This window comes from Panicum hallii, chromosome 2 (genome assembly GCF_002211085.1).
Source record: "Panicum hallii strain FIL2 chromosome 2, PHallii_v3.1, whole genome shotgun sequence".
NCBI classification, from domain to species: Eukaryota; Viridiplantae; Streptophyta; class Magnoliopsida; order Poales; family Poaceae; genus Panicum; species Panicum hallii.
Window position 1 is genome coordinate 5,221,019 of NC_038043.1, and position 26,029 is coordinate 5,247,047.

The following is a 26,029-nucleotide window of genomic DNA, read 5'->3' on the forward strand; positions in this document are numbered from 1 at the left end:
ACTGGGTTGCATTCTATAACCATAGACAACATCTTGTAGAGGCAACCAATCACAACCATACAGATTTTGTCCCTTGCAATGTTTTGATGTTGAAACTTGGCTCCGAAGTTCAGCACTCCCGCTTATTGGCCGTCACCATCTTCTCCTTTACTCAGCTGCTAGTATTTTTCAATCACCATAAAAAAGTATATTTTACTTTCTATTAACCCCAAATTATATTTTGCCGTTACCTTACAATGGAAACTTCCATAAGATTTTCTTTTTCCTTTTACCCTATTCCTCGTCTGGAATCTGGATAGAAACCCCAAATTTAGCAATCCCACAGAACATGTACATGGAGAGTTATTTTCCACATTCTACCGGCAGACTCCGAGGTTCGAGCAAGTTCTTTGTTCTGGGTATGTTTCTGGTGTAGTCGAGTCTATCCATGAGAAGGAGCCAAGCGAAGACTTTTGCGTGCATTTGCCTTTTCCAAATCCACTTTAAGGCCGATGGTGGTTGCATCTGTTGAAAATCATGAGGGCACAGTACCTTTCTCGATCGCGAGGTACATCATCTGACACTTGAACACATCAAGGTTTGACAAACCCATACAACCAAAATAGCCAACAAGAACAGTTATGACGGCACATCAGATCCCCTGCTCCATTACTTGACAAGGAAAAATACACACAGAAAAAAAATCGATTTTTTTATAAAAAATGCAAGGTTTAACCATCACATCATTGACCCACCCAGTACGATTTATTTCTTTCGATCCGATGCAAATTATAAGCGTAGCCTCATGACACCTCATTTTCTCGCAATTGTTTGTCCAGCAGTGGTGCGATCATGGCTGCCGTACGTCGAAGGTCGCCGTCGCTTTGCTGCTCGCCCCCACTAGGATGAGAGCAGCGTGAGGGAGCATCAGATTCTGGAGCTGGGCACTTGTCAGGGTGCTCATCGCTGAACAGGGCGATGTGGTCGGCCAGAAGCTGGGGTCGCTTTCCTGAACAAGACCCGTCGAGGTACACTCTACAGACTACAGTAGTAGTGCTTGTTTATATTCTTGACAAACTAATGTAAATGAGTAAATCTAGTCTATGGCAAGTTTTAGGCAAGTTGTTACAGACTTGGAGGCAAGTAGATGCTGGCTAAGGAAATTGTAGCTGCTGCATTGCCAAAGGTTAGGCTCACAGCATTCAAGCTGCAATACAAGCATACCCGAATAAGGTTGTTCCATGCATCAGCCTTAAAATGAAAAAAAAGGACATTTTTTATGCAGAGGATATTATTCTTCCAAACAGAGATGGATTAACAAAAGACAACTCAGCAGACGCAGACCATCCCTGCGACGTCATCATGGGCCATGAACAGGGAAGAAGACCATCCTGAACTGCGAGCGATGACAACAGCACCACGAGCACAACCACCTCTTCAAGATGGCAGCCTCAAGATAGGAATTTTTTTCTGATTTTCTTTTGATTTTCTTAGAAGAAACTCCTCAAGATAGATCAACGACTTGCCTAGTTGAGGATCCGTCCAGATTATGTACGAGACATTCTCCACTTGAAGTTGCAGGCAGCAGCGCTGCAAGTCTTCAACACTGTACTTTGATGCTTCAAGATTCAACATCCAGAGGTAAATAGCACATGATCGGGGTACTAATTACCGAATATATACAGCCAATAAAACGCTACTGGGTTTCATACTCGACGCGCCGATGACCAGAAATTTGATCTTTTAGGTACCTCGGTTCATCTCCCAAGCAGCAATCTGACTCCGCATTCAGGGTTGAAGAGATTGCTCAGCTGTTCTTGGCCTCCTGAAGCATCTCCACCACCTTCTTCATCCTGGGCCGCTTCGCTGGAGCGCGCTCAGTGCACAACATTGCCACCTTGAGCACGGCGAGCATCTGCCTGCGCCAGGCGAACGACACGGTGCTCAGCTGGGGATCCATGATCTGCTCTGGCGTCTCACCCCTCGCGGGCGCGGTGTGCACCCACTTGACGAGGTCCACGCCCTCCCCGAACTCCTCCTCCACAGGCAACTTGGATGTCAGGATCTCCAGCAGGACCACGCCATAGCTGTACACATTGCCTGGCACCGTCACCTGCATTGTGTAGGCATACTCTGCAAGAAACCAATTGCAACAGCAAACAAATGTTCATGATTGTAGTCATATAGAAGAAATTCTAGCAAGGTTACCAAGTGTTCAGACCTGGAGGTATGTAACCAAATGAGCCCGCAACCGCGCTGATACTGGCAGTGCCCTTTGAAGGGTCTAGCAGCTTGGAGATCTCTACTTCTCCGAGAAGCGCATTGTAATGTGAGTCAAGGTAGACATTCCCTGAAGAGATGTCGAGGTGAATGGTGGCAACCTGATGGAGGAACGCCAGCCCTTCAGCAACATCAACGGCAATTGACAGCAGCCTTGGCCAGTCAGGTTTCTGCTTCTCGCCATCAGTATTGCAGTCATTGTGGAGCAACTGAAGCAGGGTGCCATTTGGCATATGGTGGTGCAGCAGCAGCGCACAGTCATCGTAGATGACATAACCAATGGGACGCACCAGGTTCTTGTGGTTAATGTGCGCAAGGCGCTCGAGCTCTCGGATCATCTTCGTCTGGTGGTGGATCACCGCACGGTCAATGGACTTCAGCTTCTTGACACACACAACCATACCAGACGGCATGACAGCCTTGTAGGTTGTGCTGAATGTTCCATTGCCCAATTCATTCGCATCTTTGTATGTCGCCTTTACACAGCTCTGGAAATCGATGGCCTGCTGCAAGCTCTCAATGAACACGGTTGAGGCCACAACCTGCGGCGCTGCCACTACCACCTCCCCTGCCTCAGCCTTCTTTGCCTCTACCTCTTTTTCCTGCCTCTCACGCCACATGAACAATGCGACCACCAATGACACCAACGAGAAGATGAGCACACAGGAGCCAACAACTGCCAAAGCCACTCTGTAAGATATCTTCCTGTGGTCCATTCCATAATTGGAACCATAAATTGATCCGCAGTCCACATCCAGCGGGTCGCCACACAGCTTGACATTGCCGGAGAAGCTGGAGGCTGCACTCTTCTGGAACGGTCCGAAAGCCGGTATGGAGCCACTTAGCCGGTTGTTTGACAAATTGACCTCAATCAAGCTCAGCATCCCTCTCATATCACCTGGGATCTGGCCTGATATCTCATTGCTCGACAAGTCCAGCGTGACAAGCTTATCAAGCCGCCCAAGCTCTCGTGGCAGCGTCCCGACAAAGTGATTGAAGCTAAGGTTCAGGGCAATCTGCAGACTCTTCACCTTGCCTATCTCAGCTGGTATCTGACCACCCAGGTTGTTGCTGCCGAGCTGCAGCGCGAGCAGACGAGTACAGCCTCCAATTCCCCGTGGAATGCCACCGGAGAACTCGTTGTGATCGAGGAAAAGGAACTGCATCCGTGATCCGTTGCAGATGTCCTCCGGCAAGTCTCCATGGAAAGAGTTGTAGCTCAAGTCCAGCTTGCTCAGGTTCCGGCACCGCAGGATTGATTTTGGGAACTCGCCGCCGAGGCCGTTGCCGGACACGATGAGCTCCTGCAGGTTCCTGAGCTCCCCGAGAACATCCGGCACCTCGCCGGCGAGGCGGTTGTACGCCAAATTGAGCAGCGTCAGGTTGGCGCAGCGCGCGAACTGCGTGGGGATCCCGCCGGACAGGTCGTTGGTGTTTGCCTCGAAGTACGTGAGGCTGGTGGCGTCCCCAATCGACGCCGGGATGGCGCCAGAGAGGCGGTTGTCGCCGATGCGCACGTTGGAGAGGCCGCGGCAGCGGCCGATGGTGTCCGGGATGGTGCCGTTGAGCCGGTTGAGGGTAAGGATGAGGACCTGCAGGTTGCCGAGCTGGAAGAGGCTGCTGGGGATGCCCCCTTCGAGGGCGTTGGAGTGGAGGTTGAGCACCTGGAGCTCCGACGAGAGCCCGAGGCCCGGCGGGATCGGGCCGGAGAGCGAGTTCTCGTAGGCGGACAGCACGCGGAGGCCGGGGAGCCCGGCGAGCCACCCGGGGAGCACGCCGGTGAGGTTGTTCCCCGAAACCTGCAGCTCCTGGAGCTCCCTCAGGCCCCTGAGCTCGTCGGGGATGGCGCCGGACAGCGCGTTGTTGGAGAGGTTGAGGAACCGGAGGCCGGACGCGCCGGCGAGGGCCGCGGGGACGGCGCCGGTGAGCGCGTTCATGGAGAGGTCGAGGAACTCGAGGCGGGCGAGCGCGCCGAGCGCCGCCGGGACGCCGCCGCGGAGCGAGTTGGCGGAGAGGTCGAGCCGCGCGAGCGCGGGGAGCGCGCCGGCGGCGGAGAAGTCCCCCCGGAGCCCCCGGCGCGGCAGGTCGATCGCGGTGACCGCGCCGCCGCCGCCCACGGCGCAGGTGACGCCGCGCCACGCGCAGTGGTCCGCGCCGGGGCCCCAGCCCGGCGGCGCGAGCTCCCGCCGTAGCGCCTGCATTGCCGCGCCATCCCCGCCGGCGCCGCCCGCGCCCGGCGCCGCGAGGCACGCCGAGAGAAGGAGGGCCAAGAAGAGGAATCCGCGGCGGGACGGGGGGAGAGAGGGAGGCATTTGGAGCCGGGGGGCGGGGTTCTTGGCCCGCGGGGGCGAGGTGGTGGTGGTGGTGGTGGTGCCCGGGCCAGGCCTCGCGTGTGGGTGCGCCTGCTTTTCTTGTGTGGTTTAGGGGCGGTAGGGGAGGAGAGAGAAGGAGGGAGCACGGCGACAGGAGCCGTGGCTGCTGCTGCCCGCCGCTCGCTCCCACTCGCACTCCGTCAGGGGGAGAGAGAGAAGGGGAGTGTGTTGAGAGAGTTTTAGAGGGAGAGAGAGAAGGAAGGGGAAAGGTAGTTGGACGGGGCAGACGGGGCAGACGAAGGTGGTCTTGTGCTCAGTGCATTTGGGTTGAATTCTACAGTCAGTGTGTGAGATAAAAACGGCAATGGGTACCCGGACGATTGAGGCTAGGTGAACGCTGCTCTTGTACACCGAAGTGATAAGTGGCACACACTTGGGTATCTTCTTTTACTATTTTCTTGACTGATAATATGATTGAATAAATTTTACTACGCGATGGTTCATCAAGCTGGGACACAGACATGCTTTTCTTCAAGTGGACATGAAAATACCAAACGAGTCAGAACCAAAATCTTTAAATGTACATGAAATTACTGATGGTTGCTATCATTCTGGTTTCATTTTTTACACCGACGTAGCAACGAGCAGATTTTTGTATAAGAGTCGGATAGTCACTAAAAGTATTAATTTCTCTTCATTGATGAGCTAAATATCATGTGGTGGTTCATACCCCCACAAAAGTTCCGATTACATACCAAATATTCTCACTTTTGTTTTCCCAGAGAAATTTAAAGGGCAATCCTAGGCAAGAATCATAAACACATTTTCTTGACTAATAAAGTGACAGAATAAATATCATGTGTTGGTTTTCACACTCATAACAATTCTGATTACATACCAAATATTCTTACTTTTTTTCAAGAAAATTGGAAGGGCAATTCTATGCAAGAATAAGCATGAGCACATATGCTTGGATCATTGAAATTTGATCAGAAATCAAGACAAGTACAGATATCATTCATATTTTTTCTTCAAAATCATCATGAGACTCTAAACATATCTTTTCTATACAATTTCAATTTTATCAAGTGTCTAGAGCTAAACATATTTTTAATTAAGACTGATTCAAAAGTAGAAAGGAGATCTAAGCCTTTTAAGGTTTCACCCCTTCCTTCTCATGTTTCCTTGGTGCATCTAGCAATTCGCCGCTGGACATGGTGAATTTCTCGGTCGCCGCGCCGGGTGCCGGGTGAATCTTTGTGCTACGTTCCTTTCCTCCCTCCGTTTCAATCCAAGCAGCTGCAGGTGGTCGATAAAAAACTACTCCAACCTACACGTACGGCTTGTCTTAAGCTACTGACACAAAGGGCCCCTTGCACGCCCTTTTGCAGCGGCCAAAGGTATTTGGATGTTAAGGGTACATCAGATGTTAATTAATATGACAAAATATGAGTTAACTATAAAACCGCGGACTAATTTGTGAGATAAATTTATTAAATCCAATTAATCTATAAATAGCATATATTTACTGTAGCGTCATGGTATCAAATTATGAACTAATTAGACTTAATAGATTAATCTCACGAATTAGCACGGGTTACACAATTAATTTTATCATTAATCTATATTTAATACTTTTAATTTGTATCAAACATCTAATATGATAGGATCTGGACCAAACACCCCTGATTTCCGGCATGGTGCCGATGATACCATGCTTGCCTGCTCTTTTCTGCGGTTTCTCTGATTGGCTGATTGGCATCTACGTCCTCGTAAGCCATGATTCCGGAGTTCCATTCCGTGCCTCCTTTCGGCACACGGCTCCCTTTTTTCAGGACCATTTTGTGTGCAGCTGAATCTGTTCTGTCCGTGAGGTGAGAAACTTTCTTATCTTGTACCAAGATGGAATGCATCCACTGACCATCATGGCTTGCAATGATCTTTTGCTGAGACTAGTAGAATGGGTGGCTAAGCCTATGATTACCTCTTTTGATTGATCAGGAAAGGAGAAGTTTTGTTTGCGCCTTTTCTTTTTGTGGAATATTTAGGCAGGTTATCATGAGGGCAGAATCAAGTGTAATCTGCAATTTTGAGGTACAATCATGCGTGCTTTGTTTTGATTAACATGGGAATTTCGTAAATAAACTCTACTATGTATGCATAAAGATAACTGCCTATAAGTATGTACACAGATTTTAGTTGCAATATATTAAAATAAACTGTGAAAAGGAAACCTCTTGACGATAAACAAAAAAGAATAGACGTAAAATGTAATGTTCTTTTGTTTATCTAACGTGTTTAGTGTTTTGAGTTTGGAAGTTGAAGTTTAGTGCACTGGAGCACTCATTGTACATCACCATTGTTTATGTCAAACTTTTGCATGTCAAGTGTAGTCAAACTTTGAGGTACAATCATAAGTGAAATAAATGTAAAAAAAAATCGTTGCTATAGGCGGACACAGCTATGTTTTGCAATTTTTTTTGCAGGACACTTTTATTGATTGGGTTAGGGACACTAGCTCTTAAACTATTCCTATTTGCCACAGCGCAAACATCGTATTAAAATAATATTATGTATCTCATGAAGGAGAGAGAATGTGTGCAAGGGTAGGACTTGTCCTTGGCAAAATGCAACTTTGGTAAAAAGAAACAAGACTTCTCTCCTTGCACTGCCCTTTTACTTGAAACATGGTAAAAGTCACCTTTTTATGCCGATTTAACTTGAGTTGCCCTTGTAAACATTTGCATATTTTCCTGATCCAATTTTGATATTATTAAAAGCTTTTCCCATTTTCAGAATCTTAAAGCAACATGTTTTCAAAAGAATATAGTTTCTCATATTATTCAGAGCTTTTCTCATATATTTAATAGCTTTTCTCGTTTTCAGAATCATGGAGCAGCATGTTTTCAAAAGAATATATTTGAATCCAAAATGCTCTGTTTGTAACCTCTTACCATCTTTCTTTGGATTTCAGAGTGAGATTGACATTATTACTGGAATATCAATGGAATGGGCAATCTGGGCATTCATGGGATGTCCTGCTGTAGAGCATACGTTCAAATATTATCATATTATTTAATCTGTTCCATGTGTTGTGGGAAATGGCCAACATTTTGGATGTATCGACGCATCTCGTTCTGCCTTCAAGATTAAGTTAGGCAGACTACGAAAAGGCAAAAACTGATCAAGTGTAACCAATCTTTGAGGTACAATCATTTCAATATATTTTTATTTGGTACTAAATTAACATGAAAATTTCTAAGAAATCCTACTGTGCTTGCAAATTTCTCTAGTCTTGTATAAATTTAAAGCTGAAATATACTGGTAGGAAACAACTCAAGAAAGAAAATTATAAATTAAGCGGCAGAAGAAAAGGGACACAGATAGATGCCTTCGTCACACGAAAATTTACTATTTCCTTCTCTTTTCCCTACCATAATTCGAGCTTACACATTACACATTTTGAATGCCTTGTAACCACGGCTCAGTTTTGTGGTGCCGCCGAGCAAATGCCATCAACATTTGACAACGCCATGTAGCCACACTTTTGCCATAAAAAGCATGTGTTTTGGGTTCATTGCACTGGACAAGTTGCCATTGCATGGGAGATGATCTGGTGCTTGTCAGTGTGCATGAGGAAGGAGAGGACTCTACTATTCACTATTCAGTTCACATGGCACCAGTGAGGCAGGCAGTGATACATGTATCAGGGAGTAGTCTCTCTGAATAGGAGTCCAGTTGCCGTCTCTATCATATAATTTGTCAATAAAAATATATACAACACCCTGCCTTTTTTGTCTGTGAACATGACAACCCATACACCCCCCCCATGTTGTTTCTGCAAAACAATTTCCCCCTTTTGTTTTTCACACACTGAATCAGCACGTACGTACTATCAGATAGAAAAGAAGAAGCCTACTTTTTTTTGGCTCATAGATACCTGGCATGAATATGATACTCTATCTTCATGCCATGCAGAGCAGCAGTTGTTTCTATTTGCCTTTTTGTACTGTGCCTCCCATCTGGTGTTGAACGGACCTTTGGGAGCTTGATGCTGGGTTGTCATCGTACAGGGAGTGCTAATGCAATTCCTTAACTGCGTGTGCTGTTCCGTTTAAATTTGCATCTCGCTAGATGCTGGATTCCGGAGCTTGTGGCCCCTTGAAACTGGGAACCTGCTTTATTTGTCCTCTGAAGAGCAGGGAGTATTTATATGATTAAATTCAGGATATTGTTTTCTAACTACTCTGTCTTTGTGTGTTTATACAGAAGCAGTGTTTTCTTGTGTTGTCCTGAACTTTGTCTGACTGCTGGCTCAGCACTTTGGGTGCTAGGCTCATGTTCTTCTTCTAATCTTCTTGCCGAAGAGTCGAAGTCCGACGAAAAGAAAGTAGCAGAGAACAAAACAGAGGGAATTCGAGTGAATTGGACCTAACCAAGGAATTTCCTTGTAGAATCGAGGTCTCGCTTCATATTAGAACTCATCCGAGCTAGCACATTATTGATGATCCGTAATCAGAAGGCCAGCGTAGGACAGCAACCAGTTCAGCTAGCTTTCGTCAGGTCGCTCCGCAACCTTTTCCAGCAGACAGTTAGCCCACACCGGGAATTCCAAAGGAAAGCGAGAGCTGGACGAAGGGGGCAATTCAGTTGTACGCTTTTCATCACTCTCACTCCTGCCTGTCACATCATTCACTTTGTTTTTAGAGAGGTATATAAGAGATGGGCTTTTGATTGCCCTCGTTTAAGGTTCCGTTTGGTTGGGGAGCCAACTTGAATGGAACGGCTCCATTTCAATTTCTGAGAATGGAGCCGCTCCATTTTTTATTTGGTTGGAGAGCGCGGTGGAGCAGAATCATTCCGTTCCGTGTTTGGTTGGAGAACCATCCCATTCAAACATAGCCGGCGAGCGAGCGGTGGCTTGGATCCTCCGGCGGGGCAGCGCCTGGGCGCCTGGATCCTCCGGCGGCGGCGGGGGAGGGGGGGGGGCGCTGGCGCCTGGGTCCTCCGGCGGCCAGGGCGGCGAGCGGTCCTCCGGCGGGTGGCCGGGGGGTGAGGGGGGCGGGAGGCAGGAAACGAGAGCGCTCGCGTCCGGTCGTTTTGGGCGAGCGCTCTCGTTCCGAATCTCAGAGGAATATTCTGTAATGGAGCCATTCCGCTCTTGCTTGCTTACAATCAAATACGCAGAAAAAGGGGAGTGGAGCAGCTCCGCTCCGACTCGCTCCCTGACCAAACACACGGTAATAGACTGATTTCCTCTGCAAAACTGTTGCTTAATTAAACAGCTGCACAGCTCTGAAAGCCCAACATCCTCTTTATTTTCATGAATCACAACGTTCCAGGGCCCAGCTAACTTTCCCATCTTAGTTTCTGGCCCACATAAACTCGACTGCACAGTCTGATCCACTCCCACCCCACGGCCCAGCCCAACTTTCCATTCTCCAAACCCTAATCCCATCGTCTCCACAGCCACGCAGTATATAAACCGCCGCCACCCTCCTCGTCTCTTTCCACCCAAACCCTCCCGCCGCCGCCGAAGCCGCTCCCCAGCACACCGCACCCAGCGCGCCGCCCCGGCGAGAGCCCACCCCCCCACCCGACCATGGCGGACCGCGGAGGCGAGAGAGGCGGCGAGCGCGGCGGGGACCGTGGCGGCTTTGGCCGCGGGTTCGGCCGCGGCGGGCGCGGCGACCGCGGCGGGCGCAGGGGCGGCAGGCGCGGCGGCCGCCAGCAGGAGGAGGAGAAGTGGGTGCCCGTGACCAAGCTCGGGCGCCTCGTGAAGGAGGGCAAGATCCGCAAGATCGAGGAGATCTACCTCCACTCGCTCCCCGTCAAGGAGCACCAGATCGTGGAGGCCATCGTGCCGGGGCTCAAGGACGAGGTCATGAAGATCACGCCCGTCCAGAAGCAGACACGCGCCGGCCAGCGCACGCGGTTCAAGGCCTTCGTCGTCGTCGGCGACGGCGACGGCCACGTCGGGCTCGGGGTCAAGTGCGCCAAGGAGGTGGCCACGGCCATTCGCGGCGCTATCATCCTCGCCAAGCTCTCGGTTGTCCCCGTCAGGAGGGGGTACTGGGGGAACAAGATCGGGCAGCCCCACACCGTGCCGTGCAAGGTCACCGGCAAGTGCGGGTCCGTCACCGTGCGCATGGTGCCGGCGCCCAGGGGGTCTGGGATTGTCGCCGCGCGCGTGCCCAAGAAGGTGCTCCAGTTCGCCGGCATCGAGGATGTGTTCACCTCCTCCCGCGGCTCCACCAAGACGCTCGGTAACTTCGTCAAGGTATAAACATCTTTGTCTAATTCTCGTTTTTTACTTGCTACTATGTGCACTGCTCGTCGATGCTTTATTTGCAGAATTGTACGAATTTGTATAGATTCATGATTCTAACTGTGAAGTTAGTGTTGGCTGTGCGCTTGTAGTTCTCAATTCTAGCTTTCAAAGGATAACTATTGTCTTAGTTGTGGTTTGATGTTCATTTCTGTACTTGGTAGGCCTTGTTTACTACTGGTCTAGTGTTGTAAATAGCTAGTCGAGAAACAACAATTTAGTTTTCATTAGTTGTGTGTCTGGCTTGCACCTTTGTTATGCACCAGAACATCTGTTACTAGCTGATGTTAATTCCAAGTCTCTAGATTGACTCGTTCACTGTGGGTCATGATGTTGGTCTCTATTTTGGTTGTCATTTAGTTGGGTTGGGAACATGTTATTTACAATGTTGTTCGCACAATGCGGGTTGTGTTCAATGCCGTTAGCTTGTCTCTATATTTCTTCTTCTCAAAGGTGTAAGTTGGTTTAGTTTATGTAAGTTATACTGTTTTAGCTTTGACCACCATCAACTATATAAATTTGGAATATAATGGTGAGACTATTGGATTTATTAAGAATTGTCAATGTGTATGACCATTTTTTACTAAAGGGTCTAGAAATGAATAGTCAATTTCATCTTGTATGCTGTATTGCTAGTATATTCTTTTGCTTGGAATATTTTGTTCAAAAATGATTGTTCCATTCCCCGGTAGCTGGTAGTTTGTGGGTTGTATTTCATGTCATTTTTCAGTCAGTAGAATGCAGGTTTGAGGCTGTATTGTGTTTGTTGCTTTGCTTCCATCTAACTGTAGGCTGCCGATGAAGGATGGAAATTGTTACTGTGTGAACCCACGACTACTGTTTAATTAGTTTCCACCATATAACATCAGCTCGACCACTGTGTACTGTGCATTATTTGGTTAACATGTGCCAACTCTATCATCTGTCATTCCTAACAAAAACTATATCATCTGTCTAATCAGTTTGGGCTTGCCGATAATGCTAGATCACTTTATATTGGTTTGAGTATGTCTTTTTTTGCTTGCAGGCCACCTTTGATTGTCTCATGAAGACCTACGGCTTCCTCACTCCTGAGTTCTGGGCTGAGACTAGGTTTGCCAAGACCCCGTTCCAGGAGTTCACTGACCTCTTGGCCAAGCCAACAAAGGGGCTTGTGATTGAGGCCCCTGTGGAGACGGTAGAAGCTTAAACCTGTTGGAGGTTCAGAACAAAGTTTGCATGTAGTAGAAAACTGGTTTTCTTATCTACTTTTGTGTGGTTTTGTATTACTGTCTTGCATATCTCAGTTTTGAATTGTGAAACCTTAAGGTATGCACTTAAATATCCAGATGGTCTGTTGTTTCTACTGTTTGATGCGCACATGCATTTTACCTTCTTATGCTCAAACCTTTTCTGCGTCTGTTATCTGTGGAGCAAATATACTATGTGCAAATTAGGTACATCATAAATTATCAAATTTACAGATTCAAAATTGTACCATGTGCTGGGTAGTGGACAAGGTAGGTGAATTCGGCCCGAATTCAATTTTGGTCTTAAGAACTGCCGACTTTTTCTTGCTGGGACGGAAGTGCACACGACGCTTCTTCAGTACACCCAGCTCGGGCCTTGCTTGTCATTGCTTGTTTTGTTTCCTCCTTTGGTATCATCATTGTCAGGAGAGGTTGCCTGCATTGAGCCATGCAACTGGCAGCCTGATGAAATGTGCATGATCTGTGGCATAGATGCATGCATAACGGTATCGTTTCAGTTTACTGTTTGAGCTCGAGGCAAGGCATTGGGCAATCATCAGAAACACTGAAAAACGAGAAACATGAAAAGTATTAATTAATTTCGGGTTGAGTCTTCCTTTTTATTGGGAAATAAAACAGGTTTTTAAACCCCCCACAGCTTTCCCATTGTACTAAAATTGAAGCAAGCATTTCTACTCCGACACAAGGGTTTCCCACGTGGATTCATTTACAACTCACGGCATGTTGTCTACCAATGAATAAATATAGCCGGTTAATTTCTGGATGCAAGAAATTGCGAGCATCTGCGCCGAGTTGAGAACTTGAATCTGAGTGGGCAGTTTTCAGCTCCATGTCCGCTTCCAATAAGTTGGGGTATGACCCCATATCTAACCATTTTAACTAGGTTGGCAGCCAAACCAGTTGCATTGCATCCCTATTTTGTAATGTATTCAAAAGGCTCATGCACCCTTTTCTATAGTGCCTTGGAACAACTATATTGGTAAACACTTCATAAGGCCTCATTCGTTTTGGTCCGGAATGGTTTGGAACACGGCCCGTTCCATCTGGAACAATTCGGTCTGGTTTGAAATCAGGTCCAACCTGGAATCTTCGTTCGTTTAGGCCCGGTCCGCTGGAATAATTCGGCCAGGTTTGAAATCAGGTCCAACCTGGATTTTTCGTTGGTTTAGGCCCGATCCAGAACGAAAACGGGCCATTCCACCCCATCCTCAGCCCAGAATCGATCCAGGGCCAGGATCCACTTAATCCTTGCCAGGATGGAAAATAAAGTCTGGATTGTAAACTAGGCTGCCGAACAAGGCTAAGTCGTCTCTGCCAACTAAGGGGAAACATTCTTTTTTCCTAATAAAAAGAACAATGCTACACCTATACTCTATGTCCCTTACATTGTTCTGCTCTTTGATTCCATAATATAGATGCTAACTGGTAATGGCCAACGAATGCAAGCCATCGTGATGTCATGACAAAATTAGAAGTTTTTTTTCTATGGTAGGAAAAAAAAGGAGCAGTTGCAAGCTAAACAATTGTTCACATGGATGATGGATCATACATACGCATGATCCACATGCATGATATGTGTATGTATGTGTGCGTCCTTCACTTGAAAAAAAAAACCTAACTATACTTGTTGATTACTGTCATCTCTTATCAGGATAATTAAAGCACAGTAAGAAACGCATTCCGGTCGCGCCAAAAGGTTGGAAAATGGAAGCCATGGCCGGATTATTCCCTCTCCGCATGCTCCTCCTCCTCCTTCTAGCTAGTCATCGTCCCCTTGGCCTACATCGTTCGCTCCGGGCGCGGCCGGCGAGCCGGCCTCCGGCTGCCGCCCGGGCCGTGGGCGCTGCCGGTGATCGGCCACCTCCTCCACCTCCTCGGCGCGCCGCCGCCCCACAAGCTGCGCGACCTGTCGCGGCGGCACGGCCCGCTGATGCTGCTCCGCCTCGGCGCGCTGCCGGTGGTCGTGGCCTCGTCGGCGGCCGCCGCCCGCGAGGTCGCGAAGACGCACGACCTCGCCTTCGCGACGCGCCCCATCAGCCCGACGACCTATGCAGCAACTTTTTTTTTCTTGAGAACATTGATTCAGTTCAAAAAACTTGATTCTGTTCTTGCTTCTTGAGACATTGATTCAGTTCAAAAAACTTTAATCTATTCTTGCAGGATTTTATTTGTTGCCGGCAGCGAAACATCGGCGACGGCGCTGCAGTGGGCAATGGCAGAGCTCGTGAGCAACCCAAGGGTGATGCGGAGTGCTTATGCAGCCTGCATTACCTTCACCTATTCATAAAGGAGATCGACTCTCCGTCTGCACCCACCAGCTCCGCTCCTTCTCCCCCGACCGTGCCAGATACTAGGGTTCGAGTCCAAAGATGTTGACTTCAAAGGGACGGACTTTGAGTGCTTACCGTTCGGGGCAGGACGGCTGATGTGCCCGGGGTTGACGTTCGGGCTAGCGATCATGGAGCTTGTGCTCGCTAGCTTACTGTACCATTTTGATTGGGAGCTGCCACAGGAGATGATGCCGGATGACCTCGATATGATGGAGGTAATGGGGGTCACCGCGCGACGGAAGGCCGATCTTCTGTAGGTGATCAATGATTGTTGTCGATGTTCTTCTGGAGTATTTGGAAGTGCAGGAATGCAAAGGTCTTTAGGCATGAGGATGAACACAATCTTCTCATCTCTAGGCGCTGTCACGATGACCTTCTTCTTTGGACCCATTGGTGCAGCAGGCAGTTAGATAAATCACAGCTAGTAAATTGGAGTGGTTTTTTCCTTTAGGAATAGTGTAAATTTCTCTAGCTCTCCTCTCCTCTTTGGCCTCCTTGTTTGGGGAGGCCTCCTCTTTGTAATCATGATTATGTAAACTGTCTTGTTTGATAATAAAGTTCAGGCAACCCTTGGGTTGCCGTAGTTTTCCTTAAAAAAAAGTATGTCCATGTTCATGTTGTTGACCTGTCATCTTGTTGAATGCTATGATATTTGTCCATGTACAACTTGTCTTTTTATCTGGTAGAGGTAAATATGGTTGCTTTTGGGTCATCTGTGAATGTGACAGCAGAAATCAACGCACCTAGCGAAGATCTGTGTCTGAACTTGACAGCGTTAGGGTTTTAGAACGACAAGCAGAACTTCTGGTGGCGGGTCAGGACAGTGTGTTTCTTTTTTTTTTTTTATGATGAGGTGACCACGAGAGCAAGTGCTGAGTAATTGAGATAATCTCGCGTGATTTTGATATTAACACGCGTACCGAATGCATTGACCTCTTTAGAATTTTAATAGCAAGAAGATTGTTTTGAATCCAATTCGCATGCGAATCGGTAAGAGAGACCAAGATAACCAGTAGAATATGTTTTGTGATAGTAATGTTCTTCATTGTTTTGGTCAGAGTGTGAGTCAGGCTGTGCATTTCTATTTAATTTGTCCGGAATACGTGTTTAAGGTGGTAGCACTATTAGAGCCATCCTCCTGTCAAATTGTTTTTCTTCCTGAGATATTGTTTTTCTTCCGCGACCGTGCCTAAGCGTGTATTTCATTAAGAGGATACTGAGTTTTTGTTTTGTATCTCCTCATTAACCTCCTGTCACACCCGATTTTAAGAACAAAACCGAATGCATAACTATATGTATGCCAGGATCAAGTTCCATACATACAGTGACTTCATCAGTGAATAATCAGCAACAGTATCACGAAAAGAGAATTAAAAGACTATAAAGATTATCAGAATTATACAGCTTATCCTGGAAACGAAGACTCCAAACTTCACAGGCAATCGACCGGGAGGTTGCGCAGGCCTATAACTCAGCATCATCTTCAAAAGACTTCACATCACTTTCTCCTCTGAGCAGCAATTATAACAAGCGTGAGTACACTTATGGTTGGTACTCAGCAAGTGTTGGGAATTATATGACATGAAGGCCAAAATCAAGGAAAGGCTGACTGGCTTACTGCGATAAGCAATTTTAGTTGGTCAAATTTTATTAGCACCTGATTACTATGGTATAAGTTCATACCAAAAACCCACATTAAAAGAGAGAGAAGAGATATAGCATAAGCATAACCACAACCATAAATATGGTCCACAATAACCATAACCATAGCCATGGTCCACGATTTAATTCATCTTCAAGTTCAATTATCATGTGAGGGTCCAAGCCGCTCTTAACCGTGAGCACGGCTGATATATCAGTTTTCACTCTGCAGAGATTGTACACTTTACCCACAATTCGTGTTTCCCATGTCGCCTGAGGTCGCGAGCCTCTTAAACACTTCCAAGGTGAGTGGCTAGGGATTCACTACGAGGCCTTTACAAAGATTGCCTAACTTATGACAATCCACTAAGGTTTCAAGTCAAAGCGGTCATAACCCTCCCTAATGAGGAAATTCCTTAGCCAAGGACCACATAGCCATGTGCCTCAAAAGGACCGAGCTATACCCCGTCAATGCAACCCCTCTTGCCCTTTCGGTAAGATCATCACAAGCTAAGGTTTCTAATTAATTAGCCAAGACCAGAGCCATATAGTATTGTGGTTGCACTGTTTTCCTGGGTGGTTCTCCATGTTCCGATTAAACATATAATCTTGTGATTAACAACACAAAGAGCATGAACATGGATAAAACAGGTGTAGCATCATCATTGTTGCCATCATGATTATATATTATTCCCAAACCATAACCAGTTGAAGCAACTAAGCAATAGCTACCCAACAATAAAGATAAAACCCAGGTTGACAAGGAATGATCATAAAGACTAGGCATATCCTTAATTAGGATCCATCAATATTAGGACACTTGCATGCATATAAAGGAAATGTTGTATTTATTGTGATTATTAGGACAAAAGCATGATCAAGGAAACACTTGCCTTTCTTTTAGAGAATAGCTGCTCAGAGTCTTCAACTCTTGTTCTTGAAACTCTAGATCTTCAAAGCTCTTGGATCGCGCTTCTTCTAACGTCACACAAGCAACGGGCCCAAAACATACAAGCAAGCAAACAAACAAGAACGACTAAGAATAGATACAACAAACAAAAGAAAAGCTTTAAAAGAGCAAACTAAACGATAAGGCTCGATGCTACGGTCACGAGAAAGAAAGAAACGCGGAAAACGGAGCTAGGGTTGAAAAGATACAGCTATCGGGAGATTTATATTATAAAAGAAATAAAGAACCATAGGCTTTCATTTATTTTAATTTAAAAAAACCAATATAAAAGATATTCAAAAGAGAATATCCTTATTTATTAATTAACTCATATTATATTTGCATTTATAAAGATGAAGTAGAACTTAGTCAAATTTTATATACAATTCTCTATGTATATATTACACTAATTAAGTAATTAATTAGAAAAGAAAACTTGTGAGAACATCTAAACGCATAACTTTTTGATTCGAGTTGAACTAAACAAATTAAATTACAAACACGTTTAAGTTGATATTAATCAAATTAATATTAATTATGAAAATCGGAGAAAAGACTTAATTGGATTTTATTTCGGAAAACTAGATGAGAGGATATTATTCAAGTTAAATTAATATTTAATTTTAAAAACAGGAATTATGGCACAACAACGCTACTAAATGATAGCTTAGGGTTTTAGAAGACTAACGCAAAAAGAACGAATCGAAACGGATCTAAAACGCGGAAACTACGCATAAAACAGGGCTGCGAGGACCTATACGCAATTAACTATAGACTTCAGGGGCTAGCAGCAAAGAATTGCAAGACACAGAAAATAATGCTTGCAAAACAGGAAAAGATTAGGGTTAGATCTGAAAAATTCCATGGTGGGGCTGGATTGAAAAGATGGAAAAGATATAGGGGGTTTCCTACAATTTTTGCAAGACACAGGAATTTTCACGGTAATTACAGAATCTTCCAGGGACCTAATCTGAAAAAGCTCGAAATCACGCACCAATGGTAGCGGCGGGTACTGTAGCTCGAATTCCCGTTGATTTTGGGCACGGGAGATCGCGGGAAGCGGGGCAAATGAAAGAGGACGACGAGGGGATTCCGTTCCATACCTTACTTACCGCGGGGACGCATCGTAGAGATCGAATTTCGCGGAGGAAGATGAAGGGCGGGTCTGTTCAAAGTGGTTTCTGTTCCTGCTCGTGGTTCCTGTTTTGGTGGTGGTCTGCTGCACACCAGGGCACTCGCAGGGAGGCTGCGGCTGCAGGAGGGAGGCAGTGCTGCGCCAGGAGAGGGAAGAGACAGGGGCGGCGCTGGAGGGGAGGGGACGCACGGGAGCTGGCCGTGATCTGGTGGCGCGTGAAGGTGCAGGAGGAAGGGGCAGCGCTGGCTGTAGCAAGGTAGGGGCTTGGGCGCCTGGGGGCTGGGCAGGGCTGGTGCACAGGGGGGATGGAGACGCACGGGCGGCTGCAAGGACTCAGGCGATGCAGAGGGCGTGCGGGGGGCTGGGCGACGACGTGCTCTGCGGCAGGAGACGCAAGGGCTCGCAGCGACGGCAGGAGGAGGAAGAGGATGCACGAGGGCTAGGGTTACGCGAGAATTTATAGAGCACGCAGGAGCCGACGCAGGGGAGAAAAATTAGGGCCGGCTACTGGAGAAACAGGGGGTGCAAGGCGCGTTTAAATAGGCCTGGAGATATTGTGCTGGGCTCCAACTCGAACGAGGATAAGGACGCAGCGGTGCATCGGGCTGGGACTCGTTCTTGAGTCCGGATTGCTCGCAGGAGATGAGATTGGACCGACCAGCGGGTCCCACAATTTGGCGAGCAAGGAGAGGATAGAAGAGGTAACAGAAAGAGGAAACGAGAAGGGCCAAGTGAGTTCGATTATGGCCCGAAAACATGATCGGGTGAGGGCTGAATACAAAAATGAGCTGACAGAGCTGATTGAACGTGAACCATTTATTCAGGAGCGCGAAAAGAGAAGAAAAGGATCAGGCTGAGCCGTTGGGGCTGACGGTGATCGAACATCGTCGGAAAAACACTGAAGACGAGCCACGAGGCGTCGTTTTCGGGCATGACCTGATCGGGGAGAACTATTAGAGGATCGGGAGCTCGATGGAACTTCTTAAAGATTTGGAGAGGACAAAGTTAAAATGATATACAACAAAGATACGGCTCGGTCCGACTGCGATGAAAATAAAAAATATAAATATTTTCCAGAACACATTTTCAAGTTTAAAATAAATCTAGAAAAGTCCAGATAAATATTTTAAACCACGAAAAATATATCCGGAAGAATCCCAAAATTTTCCGAGGAAAACTCGGGAGTTAATTTGGGTCATGAGGATTCCAAATAAAATATTTGGGACTCATGAAAAAGAATTTTAGAGCTTTCCAAATAATAAAATAAATGGTTCTAGCTCTAGGATAAATAGAATAATTGCCAGAAAAATCTTTAAAATTCTCGGAAAATCCTATTAATAGATGAACAAATTGTAAGAGATAGTCACATCCTAAAATTGAATATTTTAGGGTGTGACACCTCCCCTACCATATAATAGAAATGCTGACCGAGTGCAGATTTAGCAAATATTGGAAATGACAATTTTCTAGTATAGTCTGCTGGACTCTAACATAGCATGGCCAACAAAATTACTCCAGAAATGGGTCTACAAGAGTGTTTGGGATGGCTTCTCCTAGTTGAGCTCCTTGCTCTAGTTTGACAACAAACTAATCTATTTATAGGGGAGAGAAAGGAATGACTTCATGCTTCAGCAGCTCTACAGTGTGCATTGCAAGGTGGAGATAGAGCCGGGCAAAGCCATGCCAAATGGATCCTACCATAGACAATGTCAAAAAAAAAAAAATTAAGAGGAAGGAACAGCTAGATCTTTTAAAATATACTCTTAGAATCTTATATTTGATAATATATAATTGCTCTTGGAATGGAGGTGACGTTGTTTGTAGCAATCATATCTGGCGGCGAAGAAGGTCGATCGGCCGATCAGAAGATTAGGGATTGGAAATCAAACACGTAATTTGATCTTTGAGGCTCTGAGATTCAGTTGACCTTCAGCTAGCCTGCAGCAGGCCTATAGTTGATTTTACCACTTGTGTACTTGGGCCTGGAGTGGAGCATTGCAAACAGCATTTGTAACCCATACGCCCACTTGTGAAAAAGAAATCAAGAACGTACACAGAGCTTGCTAATTATGATCGATCGGCACACAGGCAAAAGAAAAAGAATTGGTGGTGGGCGGTAGTTGACCTTGGGAGGGGCATGGCACCGTGACTTAGAAGAAGTCGTTGATGAATTGTCTGTACAAGAGTAAAAGGTTTTTTTTCGGGTGTGTACAAGAGTAAAGAGTTGGTTAGATTCTTATCAATATCCCTAGGGATGAAAGCGGATCGGATTCGTATGAAATCAGATTCGGATAGCACCTTTTATCACATTTTAAATTGAATACGGATAAAGGTTCAGATATTCTTGAATACCAATGCAAAATGGATGATCTGGATTAGAATATTTACTCAAGATAACCTTTAGCTATTTTGTTTATTGATAGTTTTAGAATATAAAACCATTATACATGTACAAACTAAAGTATAACAACGTAATAAAGATAGGTAGTCAAAAATAGCTTATTTATCAATACATATTTTAATAAATAAATATTTTTATTAATATATAAATAAAATATTATAAAAGTAATCTCACCAATAAATAGATAAAACAAGAATATTTAAAAGTAAATTTAATCTTCATATATTTTTATTATAAAATTAATAACATTGGTTATAGAAAATAAATATAACTTTTTAAATAGTTTTGACGAAAACGGATAGCGTCGGATATTGTCAAATACGGATGTGGAATCGGATAATGAAAATCGGATTTGGATGTATCCACTTTACTACCACTTTAGATTCGAATACGGATACGGATATCTATATTGATTTTTAAGCGGATATGAACATCGGATATCCGTATTCACATTTCCATCTCTGAATCTCAAGACGTTCATAGGGAGCAACTGTGTGCTTGTGTATGTAAGTGTTTGCATCTCTCGTGTCTGCCAACTGGCTACATGTGCGAGGCTGGATCTACTGGCTGGCAGCCAAGCAGATCATGCGTCTCTCTGTCGATAGGGATAGCTAGCAAAAAATAAGTTCCTATATTACCCAAAGAAACCACAAGTTGCATCCCTACTACATGTGCATCGTGCTTATCAAGTTCCATCTAGTACGTTGCTGGCTCCCCACTCCTTGTGTATAAATAGGATACAAGCCTTAGGCCAAGCATAAGGTGTCATAGCCATTGCAGTACCCCCTAAAAGCCAAACCATGGCCGCCTATTCCAGTTTAGAAATCAGCCCTGCTGCTCAGCGCTTAGAATACAAGGAGCTTAACTTTGGCAGCCTGTACCTTTACCACACCCAGTTTGGCCCCAAGGCTAACCAAGAAGATATAATCGCCCCCAAGAATGGATTAGGTCGGACTATCGTCAACAACTGGGAAGTGTATGACGGGGTCGGCCCTGGCTCCAACCTTGTCGCGCGGGCACAGGGCCTGCACATAGAGGCTGGTAACTGGCACAACTCCTTCAGCCTAGTGTTTGAGGATGGAAGGTATGCATGTTATGTGTATGTATGTGTGTTGTGTGCGCATATATATATATATATATATATATATATATATATATATATATATATATATATATATATATATATATATATATTACAATATGCCTCGGAACAGCCGCGTCCATGGCCACATGAGTAATCTTATATATATATATATAAAAGCATGCCTATTTTTTAAATATATCATGATTATATATTAGGACTAGTATATAAAATAAGTATGTCCATATACTCCATGTATGGTCACATACTTAAATTATATACTATCACAGATGGTCTAGTATGATCACATACGCCTCACCTTTTATTGGGTCAGATACGTCCTACATCATGAGATACACACATGTAGAAGTAGCTACTAACTATGTTAAGTATGACGAGGCTAAAATGCAACAAGGTGCATTCGCCGTACAAAATGCACCCACCCTGCAGTTGCAACCGAGAGACTACATTGATTGCAACTGGGAGAATAGACCAATTGCAACTGAATGGAACTGATTGCAACTAGGCGCGAACCAGTTGCAACTGGACGCGAACTAGTTGCAACTGGACGCGAACCGGTTGCAACTCAGACCGATCCGGTTGCAACTGGACGCGGATCGGTTGCAGTTCAAACCGACCTGATTGATTGCAACTGGACACGATCCAGTTGCAACTAGAACTGTCACAATTACAACTGAGAGGGTGGGTGCATTAGAACAAATAATATATATATATATATATATATATATATATATATATATATATATATGGAAGGCACTTATTATGCTTTAATTATTCTAGTTACATACTTAACATAGCTAGTATACAATAATGTAGGTTCAAGGACTCGAGTCTTGAGCTGATGGGAATACACTCTATGTGGGAGTGGGCTATTGTTGGGGGGACTGGAGATCTTGCTATGGCAACGGGTGTCGTAAAGAAGGTTACGTATGAAAGTAACGCTGATGGAAATATTCTGGAGCTCACTGTCAGAGCATTCTGCCCTGTGGTCAACGAGTTAACAGTGAGGACTAACCCTTGATGAGCTAGTAAATTTCTAAACTACTGTAATTTCTTAACTACCAAAGTTTACCATCCCCCACCCACTTAATTGCTACCAGTTTATGGAGAGCCCTGCCCTAAAGATTGGGCCGTGCGGTGGACCTGGAGGGTATGCACAGGACATCGCAGAGGGCCCAAAGCGTCTGGAAAGCATCACAGTTCGAAGCGGAGTTGTTGTCGACTCCATTGAGTTTTCTTACATTGACCATGCTGGCCGAAGGCGCTCTGCAGGCCCATGGGGCGGTCACGGTGGCAATCCACACACGGTCAGTGAGCTAGATGTAGATATACACGTCTCCTCGCGCTCAACTTACAGTTACTACCTAGTATGCTCATTGTGAATTTGAATCTAGGTTTTTGGCAGATTATTAGCAGGAAACTGATGGTATCTGTCCATTTTTCATTTTCATGTGCATCAGATCCAACTCGACGCTGACGAGTTTGTCACGGAAATGTCCGGAACAATCGACAAGTTCGACGTAAACGATGACATTGTCATAACTTCACTCAGAATCGTGACCAACCTCCAGACTTTTGGTCCATGGGGTGATGGGAACGGAGCTCCTTTCACTGTCCCGGTGCAAAGTGGCAGTGGCATTGTGGGCTTCTTCGGGCGCAGTGGGGCGTACCTCGACGCCATTGGCGCTTACGTGCGCCCCATCTGAACGGCGGCAAGAAAGCTTGATTATTATGCTCCGGGTTTGTTTGTTTCCATCACTTGTCTTGCTGCTCAACAAGAATTCAAATGGGGATCCACTCCTGTGCTGAGCATCCACCGGAATGTAGCTATAAAAGTATGGGCGACGACGTTTGCCGATGTCTTGGTTTCGTCCAATAAATGAAGGTCTTGTTCGTTAGCAGTAAACCTGGTGTTGGGTTTCGGTTCAAGTTTCCAGAGTCTGCTGAGTGTTCTTCATGGTTTTCATCAGGTCTTTGTCTCGGTCAGAGTATCTGTCCGTCGGTCTGGAGCGCACGATCGACCGGGGATGCCGGACGTGCGCACGTCAAGCTCGGCCACTATGGCGGCGATGATCTTTCCGTGCTTATTTGTAATACTTGCTTATATGTATGAAATCGGAGCAGAAAACGTCGCAGTTGTTTAGCGGCACCAATCTCTGATCCCGTACTACAGTTCGTCATGTAGTACCCAATAAACCATCAATGTAGTATCCAATGTCTTATATACATACCAATCTAAGGATTTCTGAACATTTATTTACTTATAACTCAAATTGTCCGCTTGAGAAAATTGGCCGTCGGCGGCTCTCCACTGCGGCTTGGCCAGCGCTGCTGCCGCCATTGATGGTGGACGCCTCGAGGAGCTCAGCTGGTCCTCATCGAACCCGGTGAACTCGATCCATCCGGGTGAACACTTGGGAGCGCCTTGTACTCGCAGGTATAGATAGCCAAACGGGCCGCTCGGCCCAGCACGGCACGGCCTCATCTTGGCACGGCCACGTTAACGGGTCGTGCCGGGCTGCCCGCGTGCCGCTGCTGGGCGAGAGAGAGAAGGGAAGGGGAGCCGGCGAGCCGCTGAGCTTTGACCCACGGAGCAAGGCAGGAGGCACGAGAGAGGGGCACGGGCGGGCGGCGGCGTGAAATTGAGGAAGAGAGAGAGGTTGCGGGCGTGTGGCTTGGCTTGATCCATTTTTTTCTTGACAGGAGGGATTAATCCAATTGAGGGAGGGGAGATGGGGAGGTTGTGGGCCAGATTGGCTAGTAGGCCGAGGCACCTGGCCGAGGCCAATGGCTAGCAGGCTGGGATACCGGGCCGTCATCGGACCTGGCCTTTAGTCGGACCATGCTCGGACCGTGCTTTGCCGGGCTGGACTTCGGGGCCCCCATTTGGTTTGGCCCATTTGGCCAACTATACTCGCAGGTGGAGGGCACTCTCCCGAACAAGTGAAAGGTGTACGGCCTGCTGCGCACATTGTCCCTAGCTCCTGCGCGCGTGCACCCGACAGAGCACAGGAAAGGGACTAAAATCGGATATCCGTTTAAACATCAATATGGATATTCGTATCTATCCAAATTTAACGTGGCAGTAAATTGGATACATCCGAATCCGATTTTCATTGATTTTCTCTATCCAATTTTACATCCGTATTCAACAATATCCGACACTATCTGTATCCATTTTCGTTGAAACTATTTAAAAGTTATATTCATTTCCCATAACCAATGTTATTAAATTTATAATAAAGGTATATGAAGATTAAATTTTCTTTTAAATATTTTTGTTTTATCTATTTTTTGGTGAAACTACTTTCACAATTTTTAATTATATATTAATAAAAATTATGTATTTATTAAAATAATTGTTAATAAATAAACTATTTTTGACTAGTTATCTTTATTATGTTATTATACTTTAGTTTGTACGTGTATAACGATTTTGTATTCTAAAACTACCAACAAACAAAATAGCTAAATGTTTTCTTATATATCGAGTAAATATCCGAATCTGAGGTATTCGTTTTGCATTTATATTCAAGAATATCTGATTCTGTATCCATATCCGTATCTGTATTCAATTGAAAATATAGTAAAAAGTGCTATCCGAATCCGATTCTATGCGAATCCGATCCGCTTCCATCCTTAGCATGAAGCACTGGTTGAAGGAAGTACATCACCGAGTTAAGTTCCTTGGATTCTGGCGACCTCTTCGGGCTCTGGAGGGAGGTGGGCGGAGCGGCCGACTGTGGGGTCGTTGCCGGCTGCGGGCGGCGGTGGAGACTGGCAGGGGCGGAGGAGGGATTCGGGTTTGGAGTTTGGGGTTCTTGGGTTTGGGGATTCATGGCCGGTGGGTTTAGAGGGATGGTCGCCGCCGTCAGGAAATCCAGTGGTGGTGGTGGGTTGAGGCCTGAGGGTAGCGATGCCGTCAAGAAATCCAGTGGTGATGGTGGGTTGAGGCCTGAGGGTAGCGAGGCTGCTGGCAATGGCGCCGTTGGGCGGGTGGTGTAAGAGCCCGGTTAGGTAGGTAGGGCTGGTGGCGGGGGCAGGAGTGGTGGTGGTGGCGGCGGATCCAATGATGTCCTCGCCGGAGCTGGAAGGAATGGTGGAGGAGGCCGGGAAGCATGGCGGGGCGTGGGAAGGAGAGGATGGGGAGGGGAGAGGGGAAAGAGAGGGGGAAGGAGAGTGGTCCTTGCCGGCATCAGAGATTAGAAACATGTCGCGCAGATGGCCACGCAATGGGTAACACTGGCCACTAGTCAGTGAAGTTATGGGGAGGATAAATTTTACACTAGTGAAAAAAACCTTATCTACGTCAGCCATCCTTA

The 26,029-nt window shown here is 46.1% G+C and overlaps 3 protein-coding genes across 3 annotated transcripts; 2 read left to right on the plus strand and 1 right to left on the minus strand.

Moving 5' to 3' along the window:
• Positions 1 to 1,213: 1,213 nt before the first annotated feature.
• Positions 1,214 to 4,850, minus strand: LOC112882132 (leucine-rich repeat receptor-like tyrosine-protein kinase PXC3). Its single transcript, XM_025947119.1, has 2 exons — positions 2,201 to 4,850; positions 1,214 to 2,112 (listed from the first exon to the last, which is right to left on the minus strand). The coding sequence occupies exons 1-2, from the start codon at positions 4,569 to 4,571 to the stop codon at positions 1,787 to 1,789; spliced, it is 2,697 nt and encodes an 898-aa protein (XP_025802904.1). The 5' UTR covers positions 4,572 to 4,850; the 3' UTR covers positions 1,214 to 1,786.
• A 5,264-nt stretch (positions 4,851 to 10,114) lies between these two features.
• Positions 10,115 to 12,252, plus strand: LOC112882875 (40S ribosomal protein S2-3-like). The gene is made up of 2 exons (XM_025948051.1): positions 10,115 to 10,851; positions 11,927 to 12,252. Exons 1-2 carry the CDS (start codon positions 10,174 to 10,176, stop codon positions 12,086 to 12,088), a joined length of 840 nt encoding a protein of 279 aa, XP_025803836.1. The 5' UTR covers positions 10,115 to 10,173; the 3' UTR covers positions 12,089 to 12,252.
• A 9,125-nt stretch (positions 12,253 to 21,377) lies between these two features.
• Positions 21,378 to 23,957, plus strand: LOC112882477 (jacalin-related lectin 23-like). The gene is made up of 4 exons (XM_025947547.1): positions 21,378 to 21,689; positions 22,524 to 22,710; positions 22,808 to 23,014; positions 23,168 to 23,957. Exons 1-4 carry the CDS (start codon positions 21,406 to 21,408, stop codon positions 23,411 to 23,413), a joined length of 924 nt encoding a protein of 307 aa, XP_025803332.1. The 5' UTR covers positions 21,378 to 21,405; the 3' UTR covers positions 23,414 to 23,957.
• Positions 23,958 to 26,029: the final 2,072 nt, after the last annotated feature.

What these genes read in the sequence shown, in the direction of transcription:
- LOC112882875 (XM_025948051.1), top strand. Translation starts at nt 10,174, where the DNA reads ATGGCGGACCGCGGAGGCGAGAGAGGCGGCGAGCGCGGCGGGGACCGT. An exon ending in CGCTCGGTAACTTCGTCAAG is followed by an intron (nt 10,852 to 11,926) that starts GTATAAACATCT and finishes TTTTGCTTGCAG; the next exon opens with GCCACCTTTGATTGTCTCAT.
- LOC112882132 (XM_025947119.1), bottom strand. Translation starts at nt 4,571, where the DNA reads ATGCCTCCCTCTCTCCCCCCGTCCCGCCGCGGATTCCTCTTCTTGGCC. An exon ending in ATTTGGTTACATACCTCCAG is followed by an intron (nt 2,113 to 2,200) that starts GTCTGAACACTT and finishes GGTTTCTTGCAG; the next exon opens with AGTATGCCTACACAATGCAG.
- LOC112882477 (XM_025947547.1), top strand. Translation starts at nt 21,406, where the DNA reads ATGGCCGCCTATTCCAGTTTAGAAATCAGCCCTGCTGCTCAGCGCTTA. An exon ending in CTAGTGTTTGAGGATGGAAG is followed by an intron (nt 21,690 to 22,523) that starts GTATGCATGTTA and finishes ACAATAATGTAG; the next exon opens with GTTCAAGGACTCGAGTCTTG. An exon ending in CTGTGGTCAACGAGTTAACA is followed by an intron (nt 22,711 to 22,807) that starts GTGAGGACTAAC and finishes AATTGCTACCAG; the next exon opens with TTTATGGAGAGCCCTGCCCT.